This window comes from Tursiops truncatus, chromosome 21, assembly GCF_011762595.2.
Source record: "Tursiops truncatus isolate mTurTru1 chromosome 21, mTurTru1.mat.Y, whole genome shotgun sequence".
Classification (NCBI taxonomy): domain Eukaryota; kingdom Metazoa; phylum Chordata; class Mammalia; order Artiodactyla; family Delphinidae; genus Tursiops; species Tursiops truncatus.
Window position 1 is genome coordinate 30,356,224 of NC_047054.1, and position 16,692 is coordinate 30,372,915.

The window sequence follows — 16,692 nt, forward strand, 5'->3', positions numbered from 1 at the left end:
TTTTTTTTTCCCTTAGGTATATGAATGTAGAAATTTGAATCTCTAAGGAGAGATTGGCAATAGGGATATAGATTTAGCAGTAATCAATAGTTTGGTGTAATTTTTTTTAAATGAGAGCTTACAGAGTGCTTACAGATATACTGTGGCTAAAGACGGAATCTTGGGAAAGACCAATATTTCTCTTTTCGGTTCTACCGAAAGAGATCAAGCTAGGAGGGTCAGGGAGGTAGGAAGAGAAGCAGAAGAGTGATGTGTGATGTAAATTAAGTGATTAGAGTGAGTGGTCACAGTTTTCAAAATAATGCTAGAAGTCCAGTGCAATGATAATTTTAAAACTGTCTCTTGGATTTGACATTCTGGTGGTTATGAATCTTTTCCAGAGCAGTTCAGGGTGAGTAAGAATTGACAAAGCAAAGAAACTGTGTGTAGACCACTCTTTTGGTAAAATCTGTTGCGAATTGAAAATATGTAGGGAATAGCTAGAGGAGGACACAGGGCCAAGGGAGAGTTATTTAGGATGATAATGACTTGACAATAAACTTTTCAATAGTGTTAAGATAAAAACCAGTAGAGAGGAAGAGTTTGAAATTACAGTACCAATAAAGTATGTATCTTCAATACATGGCGCAGAATAGGATGCATAGCACAAGTGTTTGCTTTGAGCAAAAGAAGTAGTCATTCTCTGGGAATAAATATAAGGAGTGAGGATGGGTACAGGTGATCTGATGAGGTGACATGGAAGTTATTGAGATGATTGACAGGAGCGGTGTCAAGTTTCTGAATAATTACTGAGGAGAATGAAAGAAAATTCAGACCCAGCTTATTGGGAAGAATTGGTACTTAGTTAAGCTTAGTGAATATGAATTTGTAGTGATGCTAAAAAATCTTTCAAAATTCTGTCCTAACCCTACATTTTAATTTTGAGATTCAAGTTTAAAATCTGGAATTAATGAACAATAATGACAGAGAATTGAAAGTTCTTTGTTGGAAATTGAGACCTATGTTATTTCGCTATTTGATATTTCTAGCAATTTAGGCCGTTCATTATCATGCATTTTAGTATTATGTGTCACTATAATTAAAATGCCTCCCTCTGCCCCTAATTTATTGTAAATGACAAGCATTGGGGCAATAGGATATGCCAAGATAATGCACTACTTTAAATTTCTCCCTCAAAAGGAAAATTTGTATTATGAAGAATAATTTTTCTATGTCTTCTGTTCACAATTTGACCATGTTTTGGGGATTTCTTCCTAGATCATTTTTATCTTCAGCTTCTGTTGTTTATTCTTATGACAAAGATGACACCCAACATTTTCAGCCTTTGTTAGCTCAGGTAAGACTTAGGTATTTTGTTACAGATTTCTTATTCTGGATTTTCTTTAAAAATACAAATATTATGAAAGTTTAGAATATTATTTTACACATTCACTGAAATCGAATAATGTGGACTAGTTCTTATTTCTACCTGGCACAACTTCATTGGGTAATGGCCACTCATATTAAAGTACTAAGGTAGTGAAAGTAAAAAGTATAAGTGAGATATCTGGGATGTCCATTTCAAAAAGAACTTATCCATTTGTTTTTCTCTGTGTATTTTTTTCAGATGGATTGCAATTATCATGGATATGTTGCAGGTTTTCCAAATTCTCTTGTATCACTCAACATTTGTTCAGGACTCAGGTTGTAGCCTGTTTAAAGGCATTCCATTTGTCAGTACTAGATCTTGCTAGTCTATAAGTTGATCCTTTATGTATCTTTTCTAGTTTTACAGTCACCTTTGTTATTTCAATTCCCAAAGGCGTGAACCAGAATTACTGATAAAATAAAGTGTGTCACCCTGGCAACATCCATTCCAGATGGGAGGCTACTTGTTGATTCTAACAGGATATGCTGCTTGAGGCTTTGAGCAATCTTGAGTGTGGGAGGTGCTGATTGGGTCTCTCCATACTAATCTAGTTTTCCCAAATTCTTTATGTTTTAACTCGTGTCTTAATTTCCTAGAATGGTTGACAGTGTGGAATGCCTGAGTCTGACAGGTACTTTGGCTCTGCTCATAGTCATTCTTAGGCGCATAGCACCTTTAACTCAGCCACACAGATAAATGATTTAAGACGTGAAGTGTCAGAGGAGAGGTAGAGATTTCAAAGAGAAGAAAGGGACCTAAGACCAAGGAAAAGAGTGTCTATGGCTCCTAAAGGTTGGCTTAGAAAATCAACACCCTAGGTAGAGGTCTTAACCCCTTTAGCACATGGATGCATGCCACTGACCTTCTTTCTTTAAGATAATCAAAATACTTTTATTAGAATATTTGTAATAAAAAGCCATTCATATCCTGTGTTATTACTGGTCCAGTTCTGGAGCAACACCTCAAAGAATAAAGAGATAAGTAGAAAAATAAAGTGACTTTAAATGTAAAAAAATTTTTGGCCAACATCAACATTTCTCATAGTTTCAGTAGAATCATATCAGATTTGTTTTGATTATTTTAACATTCAGGGGAATATTGCAGTTTAAAAACATCTCATATGGAATTGAACCAATGGAAGCTGTATCAGGATTCATGCACATGATTCATGAAGAAAAAAATGATATAACTAATATTCCTCTGTTATGGGAAAATGACACTTATATCTATGATAGCTCACAGTATCAAGTCAGAAAAAGTTCAGAAGTAAGTGTGGACTGTTTAATTTTAAATTTTTCAGTATAATTTTATGAAATGAAAAATACTTTCAGAGCAAAATTTGGTGATATGCAAATTTTAAATTTGTTTTACTTTTTCATGATGGCTCTACATGACTTTTCAAATGGATGGAGAAAGAAATTAAGTTCTTTGTTATGCTTGTTATTAGATGAAAGTTTAGCAAAAACTTAGGTAATTAACCTTGGAAACATATGTGAATATAAGATTAAATAAAGCAAAAAACTAATTTTCTTGTGTGGGCATTTGGATAATTAATGTAAATTATTCCTTTTCCTCAATTATTCTGGTAATTTAGGTGAAAATAATATGTGATCTAGATTTCTAAATGAGTCTTTGTTAATGTGAGAATTCAGAAATGAATAGTATCAGTGGCTTACATAAGGTACATGTAAAGCAAACTGATGAATTCTTCCTCCACAAAGACCTGTAAGCTGCCATAAATAACTTTCCTGGCTCTAGTGAACTGCCTATGATTGTAAACTTTAGTAACATTTTTCTAAACTACATTGTTTGTCAAAAGTAGTTTCTAATAATTGGTGGCAGAAAATCTGCGCACATGGAAGATTACTATGAAAAATTATCACAAGGCTAAGGAAAGGAAACTTAATATTTCTAATTTCAGCTACTGCAAAAATCGAAATATACCTGGGTTCTTGTATAGCTTGGAGTCTCATTGAAAATTCTTATTAATCACAGCATGCTTTGGACTGGAATTTTCTGAAGAGTACATAAATTTTGTAGTTGAAAATCACCTTAATATTTAATCAGTATCAACTCGTCTCTCAGTTTATCTCTGAACATAATTTCAATAGAAGGCAAATTTTTGGAAATTTCTCAAGACTCATGTTGTATGTTTTTCAGACACCTGGCTATTTCAAGTTATTTCCCCAATATCTTGATATGTATATTGTTGTGGATAAAAATCTGGTAGGTTCTTTTTTTTGCATTGTTATTTTTAAATGATTTAACAATCGTCTTTAATCTGATTTCAAGGATATAATAAAAATTTTAAAACCATTTTTTGATAAAAGTTTATTTTGCTTTTGCAATGAATGCTTAAAAATTATGAATACACCAAGTTTTTGTTAATTCATTTATTTTGTATTCTGGGCTCTCTAACTGCTTTTGTAAAGTGAACTATCATTTTCTGAAGCTTGCCAGCTATTTTTCTTGTTTTCAAAAGGACTACATCCTCAATGGAAGCATAGATTAGAACTCCTCCAAACCCTACCCCTACATACAATAATATCTAATTGCCTCAGCCTAATTGGAAGGGTAGTCTACAAAACAAATATGCCACTCCTTCTAAGCAAAGGGAGAAAGCAAGTTATATGTTTTGTTCTAGCTAAGTTCTAGGGAAACAAGTTATGTTTTGTTCTCCTAAGTTCAAGGTAAATGAAATGACAGAAAATGAACAAAATTCTCATATTGAGGTTGCATGACTGTACTTCAGGTCTTGTATAGGTTTGGGTTTTGAATTTATACAGCATGGGCAATTAGTAGATTCTAAGCTATGAGGCTACATTTGTCCCAGGTTGGTAGATCTGAGGGCAGCTGATGGAAGCAAGTAGTATTTCTCTCTGGAGGAATGCAACTTCAAGCAGGATTCCTGCAGATTCATATCAGCCGTATATGAGCTCAAAATCCATAAGAGACTTAGCCACCATGTACAAGGGTTAGCAAAACAAAAACTCATAGATTAGACCCACAAAATTTTGAGATATTAAAATTTTAAGATATAAGTTATAAAATAAAGATATTTTTTCCCATAAGGAAGTCATTGGTTCTGAAGAGGTGAATATGAGGCAGGGAAGCTGAGCTAACTCTTGGCAGAGGTGACAAAAATTGAAGTGTATGACTCATTAAAGAGTTGATAGGTTTTTTAGTGTGGCTAAGCTGACCCAGTACAAAGTCAACACATACACTAAAATCACATTCTTACAAAATTACAAGGCAATTAGAAGTAGGAAAGCAGAATTTTAAGCATAATCAACAAAAGGAAAGCAATAAAGGGAAAGAAAAACGTACATTAAACTTTTGTTTCATAAATGTGGAACAAATTAAAAGCTAATTAAGATAAAATATTTCAACTCAGATATGTAAGTAATTATATTAGATGCAGAGGGACTAAGTACAGCAGTTAAAATCCAAAGATAAAGTTTAATTAAAAGCAAAGACAGAGTGTGATGTAAGACACACACACGTACATACTCGCTCTGCTTACAACTGACGTCAAAAATATGTCATGAAAGTAAAAGATTATAAAAAATATACCATAAAAATATTCTAAAATCCTGTTTAGCTAGATTAATATCAAAGTAGACTTTAAGATAAGTGTAAGTTATCTCTTACTGTGTAGCATACCACTCCAAAATTTAGTGGCCTAAACCAATAACCATTTATTTATTTGGTTGGTAGCCCAGAGATGTTTTTGGACTTTTATCAATCTCAGACCCTTTTTATCTAATCTGGTGGCCTTTTATTGATACAGTATCTTAAAACCTTTGTAGTCTTCTTTCTGTTCTCTTCTCTTTTTTTTTTCGTTTTACAGGATTACTTTTTAACCACCTGTTTTTCCTCACACAGAAAATGTTCTTTACTAAGATTTCAAAGGCATAGAAATACAGTTTAAAAGGTTTCAACAACTTTTTTTTTTTTTTTTTTTTGCGGTTCGCGGGCCTCTCACTGCCGTGGCCTCTCCTGTCACGGAGCACAGGCTCCGGATGCACAGGCTCAGCGGCCATGGCTCACGGGCCCAGCCACTCCGTGGCATGCGGGATCCTCCCAGACCGGGGCACGAACCCGTGTCCCCTGCATCAGCAGGCCGACTCTCAACCACTGTGCCACCAGGGAAGCCCCTGAACAACTTCTTTTAAACAAAATATACGTTGCTATGTGGTTACCAGTGGCAGGTATGAGGATTAACTGCGACCTTTGTGAAGCCCAGTAGGGAGCTTGCAAAAGAAGTTCTCCTAGTGCCTTTCCTTGAAATAGCCCACCAGTGTGAAATCACCTATTTCTTGAATTGTTTTCTAATGAAGGAGTACAGAGTGTTATGTTTTCTTAGCATAATGTCCTAAAGTTTTATCCATGTTGTAGCATGTGACAGCATGCCCTTCTTTTTTAAGGCTGCATAATATCCCACTGTGTACCTATACAATATTTTCTTTATCCAGTCACCTGTTAATGGACCTTTAAGTTTCTTCACCTTTTGGCTATTGTGAATAATGATGCAAGGAACATGAATGTGTAAATATTTCTTTGGGATCTTTCTTTTTTAAATGTTTGATAGAATTTTTTAGTGAATCTACCTGGTCCAGGATTTTACTTTATTATATGGTTTTTGATTACTGATTCATTTTCATTACTTACTCATTATTGATCTAGTAATATCTTTAATATTTTTGTATATTTCAGTCTTGGTAGGTTAGATTTCTAGGAATTTATGTTTTTTATGTTATCCAATTAGTTAGCATATAATTATTCATAGTAGTCTCTTATAATCCTTTTTATTTTTGTGGTATCAGTTGTAATGTCCTCATTTCATTTCTAATTTTAGTTATTTGTATCTTCTGTTTAAATTTTTTTTTTATTTTATACTGAAGTATAGTTAATTTACAATGTTGTGTTAGTTTCAGGTGTATAGCCAAGTGATTCAGTTATACATATACATATATCTGTTCGTTTCCAGATTCTTTTCCTATATAGGTTATTACAAGGTACTGAATATAACTCCCTGTGCTATACAGTAGGTCCTTGTTGATTATCTACTTTATATATAGTAGTGTGTGTATGTTAATTCCAAACTCCTAATTTATCCCTCCCTACCTTTCCCTTTTGGTAACCATAAGTTTGTTTTCTAAGTCTATGATTCTGGTTCTGTTTTCTAAATAAGTTCATTGGTACCATTTTTTTTAGATTCCACATATGTGTGTTATCATATATTTGTGTTTCTCTGTCTGACTTCACTTAGAATAACAATTTCTTCGTCTATCCATGTTGCTGCAAAGGGCATTATTTCATTCTCTTTATGGCTGAGTAATATTGCATTGTATATATGTACCACATCATCTTTATCCATTTATCTGTTGATGGACATTTAGGTTGCTTCCATGTCTTGACAATTGTAAATAGTGCTGCAGTGAACATTGTGGTGCATGTATCTTTTTGAATTATGGTTTTCTCTGGATATATACGCCCAGGAGTGGGATTGCTGGATCATATGTTAGCTCTCTTTTTAGTTTTTTAAGGAACCTCCATATGTTCTCCATAGTGGCTGCACCAATTTACATTCCCACCAGCGATGTAGGAGGGTTCCCTTTTCTCTACACCCTCTTCAGCATTTATTGTTTGTAGACCTTTTGATGATGGCCATTCTGACCAGTGTGAGGTGATACCTCATTGTAGTTTTGATTTACATTTCTCTAATAATTAGCGATGTTGACCATCTTTTCATGTACCTTTTGGCCATCTGTATGTCTTCTTTGGAGAAATGTCTATTTAGATCTTCTGCCCATTTTTGATTATGTTGTTTATTGTTTTGATATTGAGCTGTGTGAAGTGTTTGTATATTTTGGAGATTAATCTCTTGTCGGTCACATCATTTGCAAAAATTCCCTCCCATTCTGTGGGCTGTCTTCATTTTGTTGATAGTTTCCTTTGCTACACAAAAGCTTTTAAGTTTAATTAGGTCCCAGTTGTTTATTTTTGTTTTTATTTTCATTACTCTAGGAAGTGGATCAAAAAAGATCTTGCTGCCATTTATGTCAAAGAGTGTTCTGCCTGTGTTTTCCTCTTACATTTTAGGTCTTTAATCCATTTTGAGTTTATTTTGCTGTATGGTGTTAGAGAGTGTTCTTATTTCATTCTTTTACACGTGGCTGTCCACGTTTCCCAGCACCACTTATTGAAGAGGCTGTCTTTTCTCCGTTGTGTATTCTTGCCTTCTTTGTTGTAAATTAATTGACCATAGGTGTGTGGGTTTATTTCTGGGCTTCCTATCCTGTTCCATTGATCAATGTTTCTATTTTTGTGCCAGTACCATACTCTTTTGATTAGTATAGCTTTGTAGCATAGTATGAAGTCAGGGTGCCTGATTCCTCTAGCTCCATTTTTGTTTCTCAGTATTGATTTGACTATTCAGGGTTTTTTGTGTTTCCATACACATTTTAAGATTTTTTGTTCTAGATATGCCGAAAATGCCATTGGTAATTTGATAGAGATTGCATTAAATATGTAGATTGCCTTGGGTAATATAGTCATTTTGACAATATTGATTCTTCCAATCCAAGAACATGGTATATGATTCCATCTGTTCGTGTCATCTTTGATTTCTTTCTTCAGCATCTTATAGTTTTCAGACTACAGGTCTTTTGCCTTTTTAGGTAGTTTTATACCTAGGTATTTTCTTTTTAATGAGATGGTAAATGGGATTGTTTCCTTAGCTTCTCTTTCCGATCTTTTGTTATTAGTGTATGGAAATGCAGTAGATTTCTGTGTATTAGTTTTTTATCCTGCAACTTTACCACATTCATTGATGAGCTGTATTAGTATTCTGTTAGCATCATTAGGATATTCTATGTATAGTATCATGTCATCTGGAAACAGTGACAGTTTTACTTCTTCTTTTCCAGTTATGATTCCTTTTCGTTTCTTTTTCTTCTCTGATTCCCATGGCTAGCAACTATGTTGAATATAAATGGCAAGAGTGGACATCCTTGCCTTGTTCCTGGTCTTAAAGGAAATGCTTTCAGTTTTTCACTGTTGAGAATTGTGTTTGCTGTGGATCTGTCATATATGGCCTTTATTATGTTGAGGTATGTTCCCTCTATGCCCACTTTCTGGAGGGTTTTTGATCATAAATTGGTGTTGAATTTTGTCAAAAGCTTTCTCTGCCTCTATTGAGATGATCATATGTTTTTTATTTTCACTTTGTTGATGTGGTGTATAACGTTGATTTGTGGATATTGAAGAATCCTTACATCCCCGAGATAAATCCCACTTGACCATGGTGTATGATCTTTTTAATGTATTGTTGGATTTGGTTTGCTAGTGTTTTGTTGAGGATTTTTGCATCTATGTTCATCAGTGATATTGGCCTGTAATTTTCTTTTTTTGTGGTATCTTTGTCTGATTTTGGTGATGATGGCCTCATGGAATGAGTTTCAGAGTGTTCATCCCTTTGCAATTTTTTGGGAATATTTTCAGAAGGATAGGTGTTAACTCTTCTCTAAATGTTTGATAGAATTCTCCTGTGAAGCCATCTAGTCCTGGACTTTTGTCTGTTGGGAGTTTTTAAATTACAGTTTCAATTTTGGTACTTGTGATTGGTCTGTTCATGTTTTCTATTTCTTCCTGCTTCAGTCTTAGAAGGTGGTACCTTGTCCATTATAGTGATATATACTTTCTTTTAGTAGTCTGTTATGATCCTTTGTATTTCTGTGTTGTCATTTGTAACTTCTCCTTTTTCATTTCTAATTTTATTGATTTGAGCCCTCTCCTTTTTTTCCTCATGAGTATGGCTAAAGCTTTATCAATTTTGTTTATCTTTTCAAAGAACCAGCTTTTAATTTCATTGATCTTTTATTGTTTTCTTTGTTTCTATTTCATTTATTTCTGCCTTGATCTTTGTGATTTCTTTCCTCCTATTAACTTTGGGTTTTGTTTGTTCTTCTTTCTCTAGTTGCTTTAGGTATAAAGTTAGGTTGTTTATTTGAGATTTTTCTTGTTCCCTGAGGGAAGATAGTATTGCTATAAATATGTCTCTTAGAACTGCTTTTGCTCTGTCCCATAGGTTTTGGATCATCGTGTTTTCGTTTTCATTTGTCTCTAGGTATTTTTTGATTTCATCTTTGATTTCTTCAACGAACCATTGGTTGTCTAGTAACATATTGTTTAGCCTCCACGTGTTTGTGGTTTTTGCAGTTTTTTTCTTGTAGTTGATTTCTAATCTCATAGTGTTGTATTCAGAAAAGATGTTTGATATGATTTCAGTTTTCTTAAATTTACTGAGGCTTGCCTTATGGCCCAAGATGTGACCTGTCCTCAAGAATGTTCCATGTGCACTTGAGAAGAATGTGTATTTGCTGCTTTTCGATGGAACACTGTATAGATATCAATTAAGTCCACCTGATCTAATGTGTCACTTAAGGGCTGTGTTTCCTCATTTATTTTTGTGTCTGGATGATCTCTCCATTGATGTAACTGGGGTGTTAAAGTCCCCCACTATTATTGTGTTACTATCAATTTCTCCTTTTATATCTTTTAACATTTGCCTTATATATTGAGGTGCTCCTGTGTTGTGTGCACATATATATATGTACAATTGTTATATCTTTCTCTTGGATTGATCCCTTGATCATTATGTAGTGTCCCTCTTTGTCTCCTGTAACAGTCTTTATTTTAAAGTCTATTTTGTCTGATATGAGTATTGCTATTGCAGCTTCCTTTTGATTTCCATCTGCACGGAGTACCTTTCTCCATCCCCTCACTTTCATTCTGTACAGGTTTCTAGATCTGAAGTGAGTCTCTTGTAAACAGCATATACATGGGTCTTGTTTTTGTATCTGTTCAGCCAGTCTATGTCTTTTGGTTGGAGCATTTAATTCATTTACATTTAAGATAATTACCAATATGTATGTTTTTATTGCCATTTTAAAAATTGTTTTGGATTTTTTTGTAAGCTGTTTTTCTTCCTTTTCTGTTTTGTTCTCTTTTCTTGTGATTTGATGACTATGTTTAGTGTTGTGTTTGGATTCCTTTTTATTTTTTGTGTGTATATCTAATGTAGTTTTTTGGTTTATGGTTTCCATGAGGTTTTGATACAGTGGTCTATATATATAAAAGTTTGTTTTAAGTTGGTTGACTTAATTTCAAATGCATTTCCAATATCCTGAATTTGTATTCTCCTCTTCTCATGATTGCTTGTTTGGATATCATATTTTTGTGTGGATGATATCTTGACTATGCTACATGTTTGCCTTTACAGGTGAGCTTTCCCATTTGTTTTCTTTTTTCTAGTTGTTGCCTTTTCTTTTCCGCCTAGAGTTTTTCCTTTAGCATTTGTTGTAAAACTGGTTTGGTGGTGCTGAATTCTTTTGCTTGTCTGTAAAGCTGTTGATTTCTCTGTCAAGTCTGAATGAGAGCCTTGCTGGGTAGAGTATTCTTGGTTATAGGTTTTTCCCTTTCATCACTTTAAATACATTGTGCTATGCCCTTCTGGCCTGCAGAGTTTCTGCTGAAAAATCAGTTGATAATTTTATGGTGATTCCTTTGTATGTTTTTTGTTGCTTTTCCTTTGCTGCTTTTAAGATTTTCTCTTTGTCTTTAATTTTTGTCAGTTTGATTAATATGTGTCTCAGCATGTTCCTCCTTGGTTTTGTCCTGTATGGGACGCTCTGCCCTTCCTGGACTTGGGTGACTTCTTTTCCATATTAGGGAAGTTTTTGGCTCTTATCTCTTTGAATATTTTCTCAGGACCTTTCTCTCTTTTCTCCTTCTGGGACCCCTATAATGCGAATGCTGGTTTGTTTAATGTTGTCCCAGAGGTCTCTTAGACTGTCCTCATTTCTTTTCATTCTTTTTTTCTTTATTCTGTTTTGTGGCAGTGATTTCCACCATTCTGTCTTCCAGCTCACTTATCTGTTCTTCTGCGTCTTTTATCTTGCTATTGATTCCTTCTAGTGTATTTTTCTTTTCAATTATTGTATTGTTCAACTCTCTTCTTTAGATCTTCTTGATCTTTCTTAAACATTTCTTGTATCTTCTCATTCTGTGCCTCCATTCTTTTTTGAAATCTTGTATCATCTTTACTATCATTACTCTGAATTATTTTTTCAGGTAGATTGCCTATCTCCACTTCACTTAGTTGTTTTTCTGGGGTTTTATCTTGTTCCTTTGTCTGGAACATATTCCTCTGCCATCCCATTTTGTCTGACTTTATGTGTTTGTGGTCTCTGTTCCAGAGCCTACAGGATTGTAGTTCCGCTTCCTTCTGGGGTCTACTCCCTGGTGGGTGAGGCTGTTCTAAGAGGCTTGTGCAGGCTTCCTTGTGGGAGGGCCTGGTTCCTGCCTGCAGGTGTGTGGAGCTGGGTCTTTTCCCTCTGGTGGGCATGGACATGTCAAGGGGTGTGTTTAGAGCAGCTTTGGGCTCAACACTACTTTAGGAAGCCTGTTTGCTGATGGGTGGGCTGTGTTTCTGCTCTGTTGGTTGTTGGGCCTGAGGCATCCCAGCACTTGAGCCTACAGGCCATTGGGTGGGGCCAGGTCTTGCTGTCAAATGGCCGCTTCCAGGAGAGCTCACCCCAATGAGTACTCCCAGGTACCTCTCTCACCAGTGTCCATGTCACTGAAGTGAGCCAAAGCCATCCCCCACCTCCCCAGGAAATGCTCCAAGACCAGCAGGTAGGTCTTGCTCAGGCTCTTATGAAGTCACCGCTTTTTCTCTCAGTCCCAGTGCACACAAGAATCTGGGAGGAGAGGCTTCCTTTTCCTGATGAGTAACTCATTGAGACTGCTGGACTCATCCATCCATCATACTCCATGAGGGCCATGGGAGCCTTTCAAATCTGTATCTTCTCTTTTTTTTAAGTAAGTAAATGTGGCTGTTTTCTTAATTTCTCTTTCTGCTAGTTCATTGTTACTGCATAGAAAGACTATAGATTCCTGTATAATGATTGTGTACCTTGCAACTTTATTGAATAGTTATAACAGGTTTTGGTGGGGTCTTTCAGATTTTCTATATGTAAAACTATGCCATCTGCAAATAGGTCAGTTTTACTTCTTCTTTCTGATTTGGATGCCTTTTATTTCTTTTTCTTGCCTGATTGCTCTTCCACAAACTGTGTGGAATAAGAGTGTGATAGTGGGCATCTTTGTCTTGTTCTCGATCCTGGAGGGATAGCATTCTATTCTTCAGCATTGAATATAGTGTTTGCTGTGGGTTTGTCATATACGGCCTTTATTATATACATTTTACTGATAGTTTTTATCATACGGATGTTAAATGTTGTCAGAAGCTTTTTCTGCATCTATCGAAATGATCATATGGTTTTTATTCTTCAGTTTGTTAATGTGGTGTATCATGCTAACTGGTTTCTGGATGTTGAACCATTTTTGTGTCCCTGGAATAAATCTCACTTAATCATGGTGTATGATCCTTTTAACGTATTGTTGTATTTGGTTTACTAATGTTTTGTTGAGGATTTTTGCATCTATGTTCATCAGAGATATTAGGCTTTAATGTACTTTTTTGTGTGTTGTACTTCTCTAATTTTGGTAAAAGGGTAAGGTTGGCCTTGTAAAATAAGTTAAGAAGCATTTCTTCCTCCTTAATTTTTTGGGAACAGTTTGAAAAGATTGATACTAAAGCTTCTTTGACTGGTAGAATTCACCTATGTGGCCATTTCACCATGGACTTTTGTTTTTTGGGAGATTTTTAAAGTTACTGATTCAATCTCCTTACTAGTGATTAGTTTATTCAGATTTTCTATTTCTTCATGGTTCAGTCTTGAAATGTTGTATAATTCTGAGAATTTATCCACTTGTATGTTGTTAAAGTTCTTGGCATATAGCAGTTCATTGTATTCTCTCATAATCCTTGTATTTCTAAGGTATCTGTTGTAACTTCTCTTCTTTTGTTTCTGATTTTCTCTGAGTTTCTCTCTTTTTTCTTAGTCTAGCTAAAGGTTTTTCTTTTTTCCAAGAACCAGCTCTTAGTTTCATCTATCTTCTCTATTGTTTTATTAGTCTCTTTCATTTATTTTTGCTCTGATCTTTATTAATTCCTTTTTTGTCTACTGACTTTTTGCTTCACTTTTTCTTCTTTTTCTAGTTACTTTAGATATGCGTTAGGTTGGTTCTTTGAGATTTTTCTTAATTTCTTGAGGTAATCTGGTGTTGATATAAACTTTCCTTTTAGTACCGCATCCCACAGATTTTGATATGTGGCATTTTCATTTGTCTTCAGGTAATTTTTGACTTCTCCTTTGATTTTTTCTTTGATCCAATAGTTGTTCAAAGAATGGTGTTTAGTCTACACACATTTGTGATTTTCAGAGCTTTCTTCTTGTAGTTGATTTCTTGTTTCATAACATTGTGGTTGGGATAGATGCTTGATATGATTTTAATTTTCTTACATTTATTGAGACTTGTTTTGTTTCTCAACATACGGTCTGTCCTTGAGAAAGTTCCATGTGCACTTGAGAAGAATGTGTATTCTGATGCATTTAGATGGAATGTTCTGTACAAATCTATCAAATCCATCTTGTCTAATGTTTCATTTAAGGCCACTGTTTCCTTTAGGTCTGTTAATAATTGCTTTATATATTTTGGTTCTCCTATGTTTGGTACATACATATTAAATAACTGTTATGTGTTCTTGATGAATTGTTCCTTTTATCATTATATACTGTCCATTTTTGTCTCTTGTTACTCTTTTTGGTTTGAAGTCTATTTTGTCTGTTATGTGTATGGCTACACTCATTTTCTTTTGGTTGCCATTGGAGTGTCCTCTTCCATCCCTTCACTTTGAGCCTGTGTTTGTCTTCAGAGCTAAGATGTATCTTCTGGAAGCAGCATATTATTGGGTCTTGTTTCTTAATCCATTCAGCCACTCTGTGTCTTTTGGTTGGTAAATTCAGTCCATTTACATTTAGGGAGATTATTGATAAATGAGGTCTTCATAATGCTGCTTTTGTTTTCTGGCTGCTCTGTATCTCCATTGTTTCTTTTTTCTTGTATTTCTGTCTGGCATTTTGGTTTGGTGGTTTTCCATGTCTTTGAATTTTATATTTTCTGAAGGTTGAATTTTTTCAGAATATAAAGTAAGTGCTATTTTTCAAAATTAATGAATCCTTAAAATGGGGGAATTTAATTGTATATATATTATACCTCAATAAATTTGATCTAAAAATTTAAGAGTTGGGTAGCACTAAAAAACACACACTTCAAAACAATTATATATACCAACTTTATCACTAAGTCAGAAAGAAAGAGAAAGGCAGTGTATGCATTCAGTCAGTTGGCAGGATGTAGTAGTGCCTTATTTATATAACCATATTCAGCCTCGTCCTAGTAAGAGTTAATATGCATTTTGGAAAAAAGAGTTGAACCCTGATGAATCCTCAAATTTTTTGATTTTCACCTCATAAGGGGTTAAGGCCTTTTTATATAGGTGAGTCCAGTTGATAAAAATGGAGAAACTTGTTGCACAATGTTTAAACATATCTGAATATAAAATCCTGAAGATATAACCTTGAAATATAGAACCTCCCCTCTCCAAATGTTCTCTTATAACATAGCAAAAATCAAAAGGAAATACCATGAAGACATGAATAGGAAAAATAGAAAACTGTAAGTCAGCTTCATTGATTACAATAATGGAATGGATTAAATATTCCCATTAAAATGTGCAAAGGATCTCAAATTAGATGACATTTATGACACAGCTTAACATAAAATGACACTGTTAGGTATAAAACGTTTCTTAAAAGACCAGCAAAAATGTGCAAGATTTACCATAAAAAAAGAAAATCAGGGGCTTCCCTGGTGGCACAGTGGTTGAGAGTCCGCCTGCCGATGCAGGGGACGTGGGTTCGTGCCCTGGTCCGGGAAGATCCCACATGCCGCGGAGTGGCTGGGCCCGTGAGCCATGGCCGCTGAGCCTGCGCGTCTGGAGCCTGTGCTCCACAACGGGAGGGGCCACAACAGTGAGAGGCCCGCATACCGCAAAAAAAACAAAACAAAACAAAAAAGAAAATCAGGATGATATTACTAATAGGTAAAGTTCAGGGTAAAAAAAATGTAGATAGAAGAATTAAAGAAGTATTTTATATTGAATGTTACAGTTCAAGTTAAAGATGAATTTCTAATAATAAGCATTTAGTGCTAAGTGAATTATGTTGAAAGTATAAAAAGAAAACCTTTGGAAGTGATCAGAAGAATTTAACAGAAACCAAAACTATACTGGAGTACATTCAATCATTTCTGTTAGCCTTTAACAGATAGAAAATAAGTGTTAACATATAAAGATCAAATTATTTATCAGCTTGTTTTACTAAACACTTATTGACCTTTGTATCTTATGAATGGGTACCACATACATTCAAATGTCTATAGATATATATAGAAAATACATGCAAATGTAGTCATCTATAGGTCACAAGGAAAACACCAATAGTTTTGTAAAAGCAGAAACCAATTTGCCAGGGGCTTCCCTAGTGGCGCAGTGGTTAAGAATCCACCTGCCAATGCAGGGGACATGGGTTTGAGCCCTGACCCGGGAAGATCCCACATACCGCAGAGCAACTAAGCACGTGTGCCACAACTACCAAGCCTGCGCTCTAGAGCCTGCAAGCCACACCTATTGAGCCCACGTGCCACAACTACTGAAGCCCGTGCACCTAGAGCCTGTGCTCCACAACAAGAGAGGCCACTGCAATGAGAAGCCCACACACCGCAACAAAGAGTAGCCCCTGCTCGCCGCAACCAGAGAAAGCCCATGCACAGCAGCGAAGACCCAACGCAGCCAAAAAGAAAATAAATAAATTTATTTAAAAAAAAACATTTTGCCAGAGCTTTATCACAGTATATTAAAAAAAAGAATAAAAAGAGATAAGGCAAAAATAATAAAATTAAAAAATTAAATACAATTATGAGTAATTTTTCAAGGCAGAAAAGGAAAACTATAGTCTTTAGCTATTTAGAAATTAATGAATTGTATATAGTGTTTTAAAAATTAGGTGGATGTGTATTAATCAGAAGAGGCTAGGGTATGCTCTCATAAGAAACACTCCCCAAATCTTAGTGGCGAAACACAGTTTAAGTTTCATTGATTCAATCAATGCCAACCATGCTCCTGGCTGACTCTCCAGGGCAGCAGTCTTCCATGTGTTGGCTCAGCACTAGAGAATGCTTAGCTTTTTTGGCACTTCTAGATTGATAGTTTCTTTTCCAATTGCCAAACCGATAGAAGTGCAGACCAGAGA

At 35.1% G+C, this 16,692-nt stretch overlaps 1 protein-coding gene across 6 annotated transcripts in view; it reads left to right on the forward strand.

Annotated features, from left to right (window-relative positions):
- LOC101339706 (disintegrin and metalloproteinase domain-containing protein 5-like) overlaps window positions 1–16,692 on the forward strand; it is a 230,572-nt gene that overhangs the window by 8,223 nt on the left and 205,657 nt on the right. For all 6 annotated transcript variants that reach the window (XM_073798647.1, XM_073798649.1, XM_033848743.2 and 3 more), the window contains exons 4-7: window positions 1,258–1,336; window positions 1,607–1,683; window positions 2,500–2,674; window positions 3,569–3,634. In XM_073798647.1, the coding sequence (XP_073654748.1) occupies window positions 1,258–1,336; window positions 1,607–1,683; window positions 2,500–2,674; window positions 3,569–3,634 (397 nt within the window). The remainder of the gene's footprint in view (window positions 1–1,257; window positions 1,337–1,606; window positions 1,684–2,499; window positions 2,675–3,568; window positions 3,635–16,692) is intronic.